General features: G+C 40.6%; 1 protein-coding gene across 1 annotated transcript in view; it reads left to right on the forward strand.

Moving 5' to 3' along the window:
* glrbb (glycine receptor, beta b) overlaps positions 1–12,572 on the forward strand; it is a 160,515-nt gene that overhangs the window by 106,451 nt on the left and 41,492 nt on the right. Inside the window, exon 8 of the mRNA XM_039750302.1 lies at positions 3,715–3,867. Coding sequence (XP_039606236.1) covers positions 3,715–3,867 — 153 coding nt within the window. The remainder of the gene's footprint in view (positions 1–3,714; positions 3,868–12,572) is intronic.

Here is a 12,572-nt window from a genome sequence, read left to right on the forward strand (position 1 = left end):
TTGGTAACTTGGAATAGAACATCTGATAGTGAAGTTGGGGAGGATAACAGATAGTGAATGAACAATTATGCAATAATACTAGTTAAGAACAATTAATAATCATAGCAATGAAGCTAGAATAGCATCTGAGTTATGTTACAACTATTGTAACTCATAAAGGGATCAGACATCAAAGGGTGGGCACATCTAGCAACATATTGAAGCTAGAAATGATAGAAGTGCCAAAGAATAGTGTAATCCATCAAGATGCTATATAGGATTGTAATATAATCTGATGCTATGACACCCACTGCATGAATTCAGTAATATGTAGACACAACACAGACTATGTAAGAAATAACGGCAAAAATCTCCACTAACACCATTGATGAGATATCACTACTTGATAACAGCATGTTAAATGTAACTGTTTGTCCATGTTTACGCTGGTTTTAGATGAATGGTACAGAAGCTATAGTGCTATACATCACATGTCTGCAAATGACTTGAAATATTGACACTGTGATGGGGGATCAAGTACCTTTTGTTTTGTGGATATGACTTTCAAATATTGTTTTTTGTCACAGATCCAGTGACAAAGGGTGGCTTGTAATACTACATGTTTCTTTATGTCACTGTATCTGGACAGTACTGTTATGAGTTTTATTCACATGTGCATGTTAACTGTGGCACACAGAGGCTCAGCAGTTAGAATTGCTGACCAAGCATTGGATTAGATAGCCAAAGACAACTGGAGGCTTGTATAGTCAGCTTAAACACAGGTTAGGGTATTTCTGTCCTCTATCAGCACAAACCTTCTTTCCTTCTTGGGAGAATGAGAATCGACATGTAAGCACTATGATATTTCTGTATTTTGTGGGAGAGGAATTCAGCCCTTGTTCGGAGACGGAGAAGACCAGCAAATGAAGCAAGAACCATATAAAAGGTCTGGACAGTGGCCAGACCCTTCGAGGCTGTGTCGACACCAGGTGTGTTGAAAAACCTCCCAGCGTAGGGACGGAAAAAATGGCTGACTGTGTTGATCCAGATTCCCACCTGGATAAAGTCTGTCCATATGCCTCCTCGTCTGTAACTGCGTAAAACGTCAGTAAATGTAAGCTAAAAGATATTTTGTCTCATGTGATTCTTGTACCGCCGTAATCACTATGGGAGGGATATCGCCTTTTCTGGTATATTATGATATCGTCTAATTATTTAATAAGCCACAATATTAAAAGAACACATTTCCAAGAGAGCTAATGCCTCTGCAGGAAACACACTCCACCCGAATATTCAGTGGAGTGAACTAGCCCCTAGAGCGCCACAGTTAATGCTCCTTCGCGGGGCCTCTGCTCTTACTGCTTCCTTCTTTTTGGTGGCCAGATCCTCGCCAAGACTGCCTTTCACGTCTTTTAACCTCTCTTTCCTTTCCGTGTTTTTACTTTTCTTTGATCCCCTTTTCCTCTGTGCTGGTCTATATATATACACTCAGACACGTCTCCGTGGGCGCAGTGCCTTAATCACATGTTGCAGGATGCCAATGAAGCAACTCGTCCCAACTACCTCATTAACTCCCCGCGGTTGTACAGTCGCGCCCACGGAGAGTGACATGGCTTTATGGATTTAAAATTGCCACTTTTTTTGAAGCCGCTGACCCACTGTACCACAACAAGTAAACACAAACACTCTTCAGTATCTTTCTCCTCTCCTCCGGTCCCACAGGAATGCTTCTTCTGCTTCCTCCCCACTCTGGCTCACTTGGATGAGGCAGAGCAGCTCCTTCTATCTTGGACCCAGAAATACTTCCGGTGCCAGGGCACAGCCCAATGGAAGCTGGGTCAATTGGATCTTAGATCCCTTCGGCTCCCCCTGGTGGCCCACACAGAACCCAACAGGGCTGCCCCACGGGACTACAGATCCCAGCATTCTCTGAGGGTCTCCATGTGGGAATCCTAAACCAGAGAGGTTGCCACCTAGAGTACTGAGGCACAGAATGTCCTAAATAAATTGTCTTCCCGGGTCTTTCTGTTATACTGGCCTACCAACTGGGTAAGGATCCCTGTTCAAGATGCCAGTTCCTGCATGCCATCCATTACACGGCTATTGTCTTTCTTGTCTTTCCATTTGATTGTAACCATTTTTCCCTTTTGCCACAAACATACTGCATTTCACTAGAGCTTTATGCGACTAAAGTCACCAGGCATATCACGGTGGTTTGGTTTGTCTCAACGTCTGACCAATTCACATTGTCGCATGATTCAATTAATGGTTCAGTTTGAGTTTGTTCTAAAATTGCGTTGCATTTTTTTCATTTACACGCCAATGTTTGCCTTGTCTTCACTCATTAGTGTTGATCAGTTACCACAGAATGGCAAAATGCATGGAGCTATTCATGATTATTTTGCAAAATGTTGTTATTTTACACACTAGATGCCATCAGAATACTGTCTGGAGTGCTGTTTAGGCTTAACATGGTATATACGAAAAATACAGCTTAACCCGAGAGACACTCAGGCTTAACCATTTTTACATAGAATTCTACACCCAAGAGACACTTGGAGTTAATGTCAAGGAGCAGTAATGGACCAAAGTAAAAACAGTTTTGCTTCTTCCTACGCACAGGTTTGCAGGTTTTGTTGGTAGAACTCAGTAACGGCCTGTCTCAATTTATCAGTGTTGCATTCCAGCACCGTTTGTTGTGTACCAGCAATGTTTTCCAGTATATGCTTACATTAGCTACACAGACAACACTCTGATCTCAGATGATTTAAGCGACGTATGTAAAATACCCCCAAAACCTAACTGGGAATGAAAAAGCAATCCAGAAAATGTAAGCATTGAATACACAAAAACAAATTAGAAAACACAAAAATAATCTGAATACACAAGAACAAATCAGAAAATATAAGCTCAAATTAGTTATGTAAAATCGAATTGAAAACTCAAATGCAAATCAGAAACAAGTGCAAAAGGAGCAGCAGGCAAACAAAATGATGGTTATACGAACATAACAATGGGAAACATGAAGCCAAAGTGAGCAGCACGCAACTCAAATCAAAGTAGATAATAAAGTGACAGCTGAAAGAATGTCCTGATTCAATCATAGCTACTCATCAAGTGGTGAGGTGGAAGTGAGAATGCCAAAAAGGTAAAAGAAATCTCATATTTTAGGTATTTTGCTACTGACACGTGTATTATTTAATATGCACAATGTAGTGTTTGCAGCAAAATCCTGAAAAGTAATTCAGCATTTTTTATCAATAGTATTATTCATTATTCACATTTTCTCCAGCTGCTTAATGTTCCTCAGTTCTGGTTGCTTGAAACTTTGTAGTCAGTCAGTGATGTATTACTGTGTAGAAACTGCTACGCTTCTTAAAAATTCTATGTATCCATTTTCTGATTGCTTTAGTAATATATCATAAATTGCCTTATATCATTTATTAGTCATTGCATATTTAAAATTTGTAGATCTTCACATTATGCTTCTTTTCCATCCACATCAAATAGACATGTGGCTTTGGTTAATCGCCAACCTTTAATCAGTGCTGTTTGAGGTAGATGCACGGATATGCTGTGGAATGGACTGGAGCCCAATTCAGGGCTGCATCTTTCTCCAGCACCACGTGACTGAGTGAGTTCAGAAAGTGGATAGATGTGTGAATATTTAATATGGTCTTCTTGCTGTGATGCTAGAGCTATGAACTATAACTTTACTTTTCCTTTCTTTTATAGGATATTATACATGTGTAGAAGTTATCTTCACCTTAAGACGACAAGTTGGATTTTACATGATGGGCGTCTACGCTCCAACTCTTTTAATTGTTGTTCTTTCCTGGCTGTCCTTCTGGATCAATCCTGATGCAAGTGCCGCCAGAGTTCCATTGGGTACATTGAAACTTGTATTTTCATCAAAGACCACCATGGATATCAAGTCTAGTCTTAGGACCATGAAAGCACTGTCCATGTATTTTTTGAGAAATTCATCTTTTGCACTACCTGTCTGTCTGCATTATCATAACTGTGTTCCAATCTTCTCATGATAACATACTTCATTGTCTTTCCTTCATTGTTTCATGCCATCATAGGAAATGATTTCATATCAGGTTAGTTTTTCATTTTCATTTTCAATATATTTGACCCATGTGCCTTTACAGCATCTTTTCATTTGCTGTTTATAGATAAAGTGACAAGTATAATTAATCTACATTTGCAGTAATTTGAAAAAATCTTTTAACTTAAGGAAGTTGTCAGTAGAATCTTTCAACAGTTATGTAATGTTTGTTACCATACAAGAAGGATCAATCTTAGAAGCACTGGCTTGAAAGAAGCAAATGTTTTTCAAATTAGTCATTTAACAATAACTGCATTATGTTATATGGGCGGCACGATGGTTTCCCCTTGCAGGGTTTGAACCACGGACGTCAGTGCCTGAGGCAGAGCCTCAGATGTTGGGCCATGGTAGCTGATTTACTTATTTGACAGGGTGAAGATCGGAGTATTAGATGCATAGGTCTGATCGCAATCTGAGATTTGGTTGGTTACCTACCAGGTAATGTGTGTGGTGGGTCGGCCACCCAGCTGACATCCATCATGTCTTCTCAGTTTCAAGAAGCAGATCATAGTCATGTTATATAGTATCTGCCAAATAATACAAAGAGTACACAACACATGTTTCACCCTATTTGGGGCTCATCAGGTGTATGCACTTTTGCTTCCTTTTGCGGGGATCGAACCTCAGATTTCAGCACCTGAGGTGATGCCTCAGACAATACGCCATGGTGGCTGGTTTTCTTATTTGACAGGATGTAGATTGGAGTATTAGATGCATAGGTCTGATCACATTCTGATGATTAGGTGGTTACCTACCAGGTAACGTGTGTGGTGGGTCGGCCAGCCAGCTGACATCTGTCACGTTCTCTCGGTTGTGAGAAGCAGATCATAGACATGTTATATAGTACCTGCCAAGTAATACAAAGAGTACATGACATGTGTTTCGCCCTATTTTGGGGCTCATCGGGTGTACACACTTCTTCTTCACCTTGCATGGATTGAACCTCAGACTTCAGCGCCTTGCGCCACAGTGGCTGGTTTGCTTATTTACTCACATTTGCTTCCCGTTGCAGGGATCGAACCTTGGATGATGTATGTATACTGTATGTGTGCATATAGTTGACTCACATGCTCGATCATTGTTTGTGTGGAATTTGCACGTTCTCCCCAAGCCTGTGTAGATCGTCCTCCAGGTACTGTTGGTTTATTTCCACATCTCCAGGCTCAAAAATATGACATTAATTTCTGACTGTAGACTGGCCGTTTGTTAGTTTGAGTGTATGTGTCAGTGGCATCCAGGGACGCTTCCAGAAATGAGCTGAGCACATCTGAAAATGTCATATTATGCTCGGGGTTGAAGGGTGCATAGCACTTGCTGCCTTACGGTTCCAGCATCCATGTATGTTGACCACGTGAAGGTTGTATGTTTTTATTTCTGTGTGGCTTTTCCTCCCTTTCTTTCACCCTTATTTCCATATATAGTAGAGTTACCTGCAGGTTAGTTGAATTGGGGACATCACATTTGTCCAGTGTGAGTGTAACTTTGGGTGTATGCATTATATTGGACCTCCGATGGACTGTTTCCCAGTCCCAGGCTGATTTCTGTTTTGCACCAGATGCTGCTAGGGTAGATTCTCATATTCTGTATTTAGTGAGCTTGATATAATAATGGGTGGCAAGGTGGAGCAGTGGTAGCGCTCTTGCGTCACAGTAAGGAGACCTGGGTTCGCTTCCCGGGTCCTCCCTAAGGTGGAGTTTGCATGTTCTCCCCGTGTCTGTGTGGGTTTCCTCTGGGCGCTCCGGTTTCCTCCCACAGTCCAAAGACATGTGGATTGGTGATCCTAAATTGTGCTTGGTGTGTGTGCCCTGCCTGGGGTTTGTTTCCTGCCTTGCGCCCTGTGTTGGCTTGGATTGGCTCCAGCAGACCCCCTTGAACCTGTAGTTAGGATATAGTGGATGGATATAATAAATGTTTTATTGCCAACTGTACAAAGAAAATAGTTTTTATATTGTCGCAAATGCAAGTAAATACCAATACATATAACATCTTTACAATACGCATTTATATAAAGAGTGAGTTACGAATCAACCATATTTTGTGTTAAATATATAATGATGTAACGACTTAGGTATGGTGGACAGGTTTATGTGCCAAGGTTTCATTAGAGCTACATTGTTGGGAGCCTTGTGGTCCTGATTTGGAGTGCAGTTGTCAGATTTATCTGTCGGGCTGAGACAATAAAAGAATGTTCTCATAAAAATCAAGAAGACCTTGGCCAGCGTAAGCATACTTGGACTCGTGCCTAGAGCAAAGCCCCTAGCATCATGTCTGCTCAGTCTGTTATAACTGAACACCTAATCTAGACAGCAAATGGCAAACAAGATGACATGACCTGCTGCTTTCTAAATGTTCCATTTAGAAACTAAAATGAGCAAATTATAAATAGCTATCTGACAGGCCTAACATTTTTCACTATAGTCCCCAAACTGTTAAGGCCTTAATCTAAAAGCTTTTCCATATCTTCAGCTAGTGGATGGGTGCATCTTAGCTCAGTTTACAAAATGCTTAGGCTGGGAGCATGCGCTGATAATGTGTTGCTGCATCCTCAACATAACAGACCACCTGGATTGGGACCCGAATGCAGTGGGTGACACCTCAGCTGGAAGAGTGTTGAGGTCTTCTTATGGTGACTGGTGTGCCAGTCCTGCCTGTCTCCAGATTTCTCCCCTGTAAGTTAGAGAACCTGCTTGCAGGGCTGGATGCAGATTAACATCATACTCAGAATGAAGCAATTGCAGGTTAAGGGCCTTGCTCAAGGGCCAAATTAAACAGAGTCACTTACGGGATTCAAACCAGCAACCTTCCGATTATCGGTGCAGATCTCTAGCCTCAGAGACACCACTCTGCCCACACAATGCTTAAAAATAACAAAAAGTGAACTGAAAAGTATGGAATCCAACAATGCACACTAAAGAGACCACCTTCTTCTGTATCGTAATACAATAGGGTGTCGAATTCCGGGCCTCGAGGGCCACAGTGGCAGCAGGTTTTCATTCTAACCCTTTTCCTACTCTTTCAGCAGTTTTCACTGCTAATTAACTCCTTTTCCCTTCATTTTAATAGCCCTGTTTTTAAGGATTCAGCCCTCTGGATTGATTCTTTCCTTCATTAAATGGCAGCCAAACAGAAATGAGACGTGAAAGGAGCCAAAAGATGACTAGCTAAATTGGGGCTTCAAACTCCAACCAATTTCACTCCAACTAGTTTCTTAATGAGAAGCCGATTCTTGCTGTTAATTAAACGCATTGTTTAATTCCATGGCTTGTTGCTGCTCTCATTCTACCTGTTGATTTACTTTTTTTTTTTTTTTCTAACAAAATCATAAAGATGTATTGGTGAACTGGGAGATCATCCATACTGAGACCTTCACCTTTCTTTATTTTCAGCTATTGTGTGATGGGCACAGGTAAGCTGCTCATGTAGTGGCTTGTTTTGTGTCTCGTTACTGTTTGGCTGCTAATTAAGAAAAAAGAAATAACTAAGGGACATGAGTAAAGTTAATTAAAACTAAGGCAAAAGAAATTAATTAGCAGCAAAAACTGGTCACTAATTAAGAAGATGGTTAGAATGAAAACTAGCAGCCACTGCGGCCATCCAGGACCGGATTTCGACATCCCTACATCGTTGTACTAGTGCAGCAATTATGTGGCTGTATGGTGGCTGAATATCGTTATGTTCAACCAACATCTCACTCCGTAAAATTAATTCATGGATTAATTAAGTCATGGATTAATTCATGGATTAATTAAGTCATTTCATTTTTACTAACGCTGTTAAGACTCTTGAGAATTTAATACTGTAACTCAGGAGTGTCCACCTCCAATCCTGGAGTGCCGCAGTGGCTGCAGGTTTTCCTTTCTGCCACTTTCTTAATCAGTGACCAATTTCTGCTTTTAACTGCCTACTTTTGCCTTCGTTCCCTTTGGTTTTTTAAAACTCAGTCCTTTGAATTGCTTCTTTTTTCTTTAAAAGGCAGCCAAACAATTTCCCTTGGGGATTAATAAGGTATATCTGATAAACTCAAATCAAAAATCAAACAAAAATGGGATGTGAAGTGAGCCAGCAGATTATCCAGCTATGTCGTGGCCTCAATCTCCAAATAATTTCACTCCAACCAGTTTCTCAATTAGAAGCTGACTCTTGCTGTTAATTAAACTTGTTATGTAATTCCATGGCTTGCTGGTGCTGTCATTCTGCCGAATTTCCAAAACGGTTGATTTTCTTTTTTCTAAGAGCACCATCAAAATGTTTTGTGGACCCGAGCAGATCAACATTTAGTGAGATCTTCATCATTTTTTTTATTTTCAAATATTGTAAGAAGGACACAGATTAGATGACTCATTTAGTATCTCATTATTGAGATATGGCTGATAATTAAGAAAAAGAAGAAACAAATAAGGGGTTGGAGTCTTAAATAGCAAGTAAATTAAAATGAAAGCAAAAGAAGTTAATCAACAGCAAAACCTGATCACTAATTGAGAAAAACGGTTAGAATGAAAATCTGCAGCCACTGCAGCCCTCCAGGAGTTGGACACCCCTGCTCTAAATGATGGAAATATGAAGAAACCGGCATTGTTACAATTGTCATTTTCATCAATATTTTACTAGAAACACTTTTTTATTTTGAATGATTATTTTAATCCATCATTACACTTTTTTATCAGTAGGATGCATTGTGTCCATAATTTAGTTTTATTTTTGTTCAAAATATATACTGTATGGTCAAAAGTTTGTGGACACCAGGCCATCATATCTCTATGTCTTTGTTGGACATCATCTTCAAAAACTGAGGGCATTAATAACGAGTTGGTCCCCATTTACAGCCTCCACACTTCTTTTCATGAGAATTAGCAGTGTGTATTGGGGATTTTCATTTGTGTTTGCTGATGACATTGTGATCTGTAGTGAAAGTAGGGAGCAGGTTGATGAGACCCTGGAGAGGTGGAGATATGCTCTAGAGAGGAGAGGAATGAAGGTCAGTAGGAACAAGACAGAATACATGTGTGTAAATGAGAGGGCGGTCAGTGGAATGGTGAGGATGAGGAGAGTAGAGTTGGTGAAGGTGGATGAGTTTAAATACTTGGGATCAACAGTACAGAGTAATAGAGAGTGTGGAAGAGAGGTGAAGAAGAGAGTGTAGGCAGGGTGGAATGGGTGGAGAAGAGTGTCAGGAGTGCTTTGTGACAGACAGGTATCAGCAAGAGTGAAAGGGAAGGTCTACAGGATGGTAGTGAGACCAGCTATGGTATATGGACTGGAGACGGTGGCACTGACCAGAAAGCAGGAGACAGAGCTGGAGGTGGCAGAGTTAAAGATGCTAAAATTTGAATTGGGTGTGATGAGGATGAACAGGATTAGAAATGAGGATATTAGAGGGTCAGCTCAAGGTGGACGGTTGGGAGACAAAGTCAGAGAGGTGAGAATGTGTTGGTTTGGTCATGTGCAGAGGAGAGATGCTGGGTATATTGGGAAAAGGATGCTAAGGATATACAGTGGTGTGAAAAACTATTTGCCCCCTTCCTGATTTCTTATTCTTTTGCATGTTTGTCACACAAAATGTTTCTGATCATCAAACACATTTAACCATTAGTCAAATATAACACAAGTAAACACAAAATGCAGTTTTAAATGATGGTTTTATTATTTAGGGAGAAAAAATCCAAACCTACATGGCCCTGTGTGAAAAAGTAATTGCCCCCTGAACCTAATAACTGGTTGGGCCACCCTTAGCAGCAATAACTGCAATCAAGCGTTTGCGATAACTTGCAATGAGTCTTTTACAGCGCTCTGGAGGAATTTTGGCCCACTCATCTTTGCAGCATTGTTGTAATTCAGTTTTATTTAAGGGTTTTCTAGCATGAACCGCCTTTTTAAGGTCATGCCATAGCATCTCAATTGGATTCAGGTCAGGACTTTGACTAGGCCACTCCAAAGTCTTCATTTTTTTTTCTTCAGCCATTCAGAGGTGGATTTGCTGGTGTGTTTTGGGTCATTGACCTGTTGCAGCACCCAAGATCGCTTCAGCTTGAGTTGACGAACAGATGGCCGGACATTCTCCTTCAGGATTTTTTGGTAGACAGTAGAATTCATGGATCCATCTATCACAGCAAGCCTTCCAGGTCCTGAAGCAGCAAAACAACCCCAGACCATCACACTACCACCACCATATTTTACTGTTGGTATGATGTTCTTTTTCTGAAATGCTGTGTTCCTTTTCGCCAGATGTAACGGACATTTGCCTTCCAAAAGTTCAACTTTTGTCTCATCAGTCCACAAGGTATTTTCCCAAAAGTCTTGGCAATCATTGAGATGTTTCTTAGCAAAATTGAGACGAGCCCTAATGTTCTTTTTGCTTAACAGTGGTTTGCGTCTTGGAAATCTACCATGCAGGCCGTTTTTGCCCAGTCTCTTACTTATGGTGGAGTCGTGAACACTGACCTTAATTGAGGCAAGTGAGGCCTGCAGTTCTTTAGACGTTGTCCTGGGGTCTTTTGTGACCTCTCGGGTGAGTCGTCTCTGCGCTCTTGGGGTAATTTTGGTCGGCCGGCCACTCCTGGGAAGGTTCACCACTGTTCCATGTTTTTGCCATTTGTGGATAATGGCTCTCACTGTGGTTCGCTGGAGTCCCAAAGCTTTAGAAATGGCTTTATAACCTTTACCAGACTGATAGATCTCAATTACTTCTGTTCTCATTTGTTCCTGAATTTCTTTGGATCTTGGCATGATGTCTAGCTTTTGAGGTGCTTTTGGTCTACTTTGTGTCAGGCAGCTTCTATTTAAGTGATTTCTTGATTGAAACAGGTGTGGCAATAATCAGGCCTGGGGGTGGCTACGGAAATTGAACTCAGGTGTGATACACCACAGTTAGGTTATTTTTTAACAAGGGGGCAATTACTTTTTCACACAGGGCCATGTAGGTTTGGATTTTTTTTCTCCCTAAATAATAAAACCATCATTTAAAAACTGCATTTTGTGTTTACTTGTGTTATATTTGACTAATGGTTAAATGTGTTTGATGATCAGAAACATTTTGTGTGACAAACATGCAAAAGAATAAGAAATCAGGAAGGGGGCAAATAGTTTTTCACACCACTGTAGCTGCCAGGTAAGAGGAAAAGAGGAAGGCCTAAGAGAAGGTTCATGGATTTGGTGAGAGAGGACATGCAGGTGATGGAAGTAACAGAGCAAGATGCAGAGGACAGAAAGATATGGAAGAAGATGATCCGCTGTGGCAACCCCTAATGGGAGCAGCCAAAGGAAGAAGATGGGGGATTTTGATTTGTGAGGTCAAGTACTGATGTAGCAAAAGAAGACCTGGGGCCTCATGTATAAACAGTGCGTACGCACAGAAATGTTGCATAAGAACTTTTCCACGTTCAAATCGCGATGTATAAAACCTACACTTCGCGTAAAGCCACACACTTTTCCACGGTACCTCATGCCTTGTCGTTCTCCGCTCGGTTTTGCAAACTGGCGGCACCCAGCGTCAAAGCAATGGTACTGTTCTTGTGTGATTACTCATTATTTTCATGACGCGGTTTTATAAATACACAGAAACTAACCGCATATTGTTTATTAGTGTAATACATCTGATTGTAATTAACTCGTAACAATATAATGGTCCAGGGAACAGCCATAGTATTCCAAATACCATAACTGCTTTAGCGTTGTTACTCTCACTTCTCCTTCTTCTTCTTCTTCTTCTTCTTCTTCTTTCAGCTCCTCCCGTTAGGAGTTGCCACAGCGGATCATCTTTTTCCATATTACTCTCACTGCATGACTCTGAGTATTTATATCACTGTATCTGAGTGTGAATCACAGCAGCAGCTGATCGGAAAGAGAATTATCGGTATACAGCTTTAAGGACACGCTGTCTCAGCCACTGCAAAACGTTTTAAAGCCTTTTCTGTACGGACCTCGCGGTTCAGAAACAGTTTCATCCCAAGAACTTTAAATGCAGCCAATCAATTGCACCTTGTAGAACTGTTTGTACTTATAAGTACAATCACTCCACTGTAAACTTGCACTACAGTTATAATATCTCACAACCTGGGCCACTTTATAAAGCGCGTATTTACATATCATGACAATATCATTTTTAAGGTGAAATGCAGCATAATATGTTTGTTAAATTATACAAATAAAAATTTTACTTCATTTAAATAAACTATATTCTTCACTGGGAGTGTCGTGAAGGATAGAATAATTAAACATGTACTACGAAGATATTTCAATGTTCTTTAAACGTTTTGAAGAATCGGCGCTAAGCTTACAGATGGCTTAACGTCTATTACAGAGCTGATTGTGTGGCGATCGGTTACTTGGGGAAAGAAAAGCACTGACTGCAGTGACGGCTACGCCAATATATATCGAATATAAAACAGAAAGAAAATAACAACACAGCTAAAACACAGCGACAAATTTCGACAATAAATTATTTCATCGAAGTGAAACACATGTTTAATAACGTGCTTTAACT

The sequence above is a fragment of the Polypterus senegalus genome, chromosome 4 (assembly GCF_016835505.1).
Source record: "Polypterus senegalus isolate Bchr_013 chromosome 4, ASM1683550v1, whole genome shotgun sequence".
NCBI classification, from domain to species: Eukaryota; Metazoa; Chordata; class Cladistia; order Polypteriformes; family Polypteridae; genus Polypterus; species Polypterus senegalus.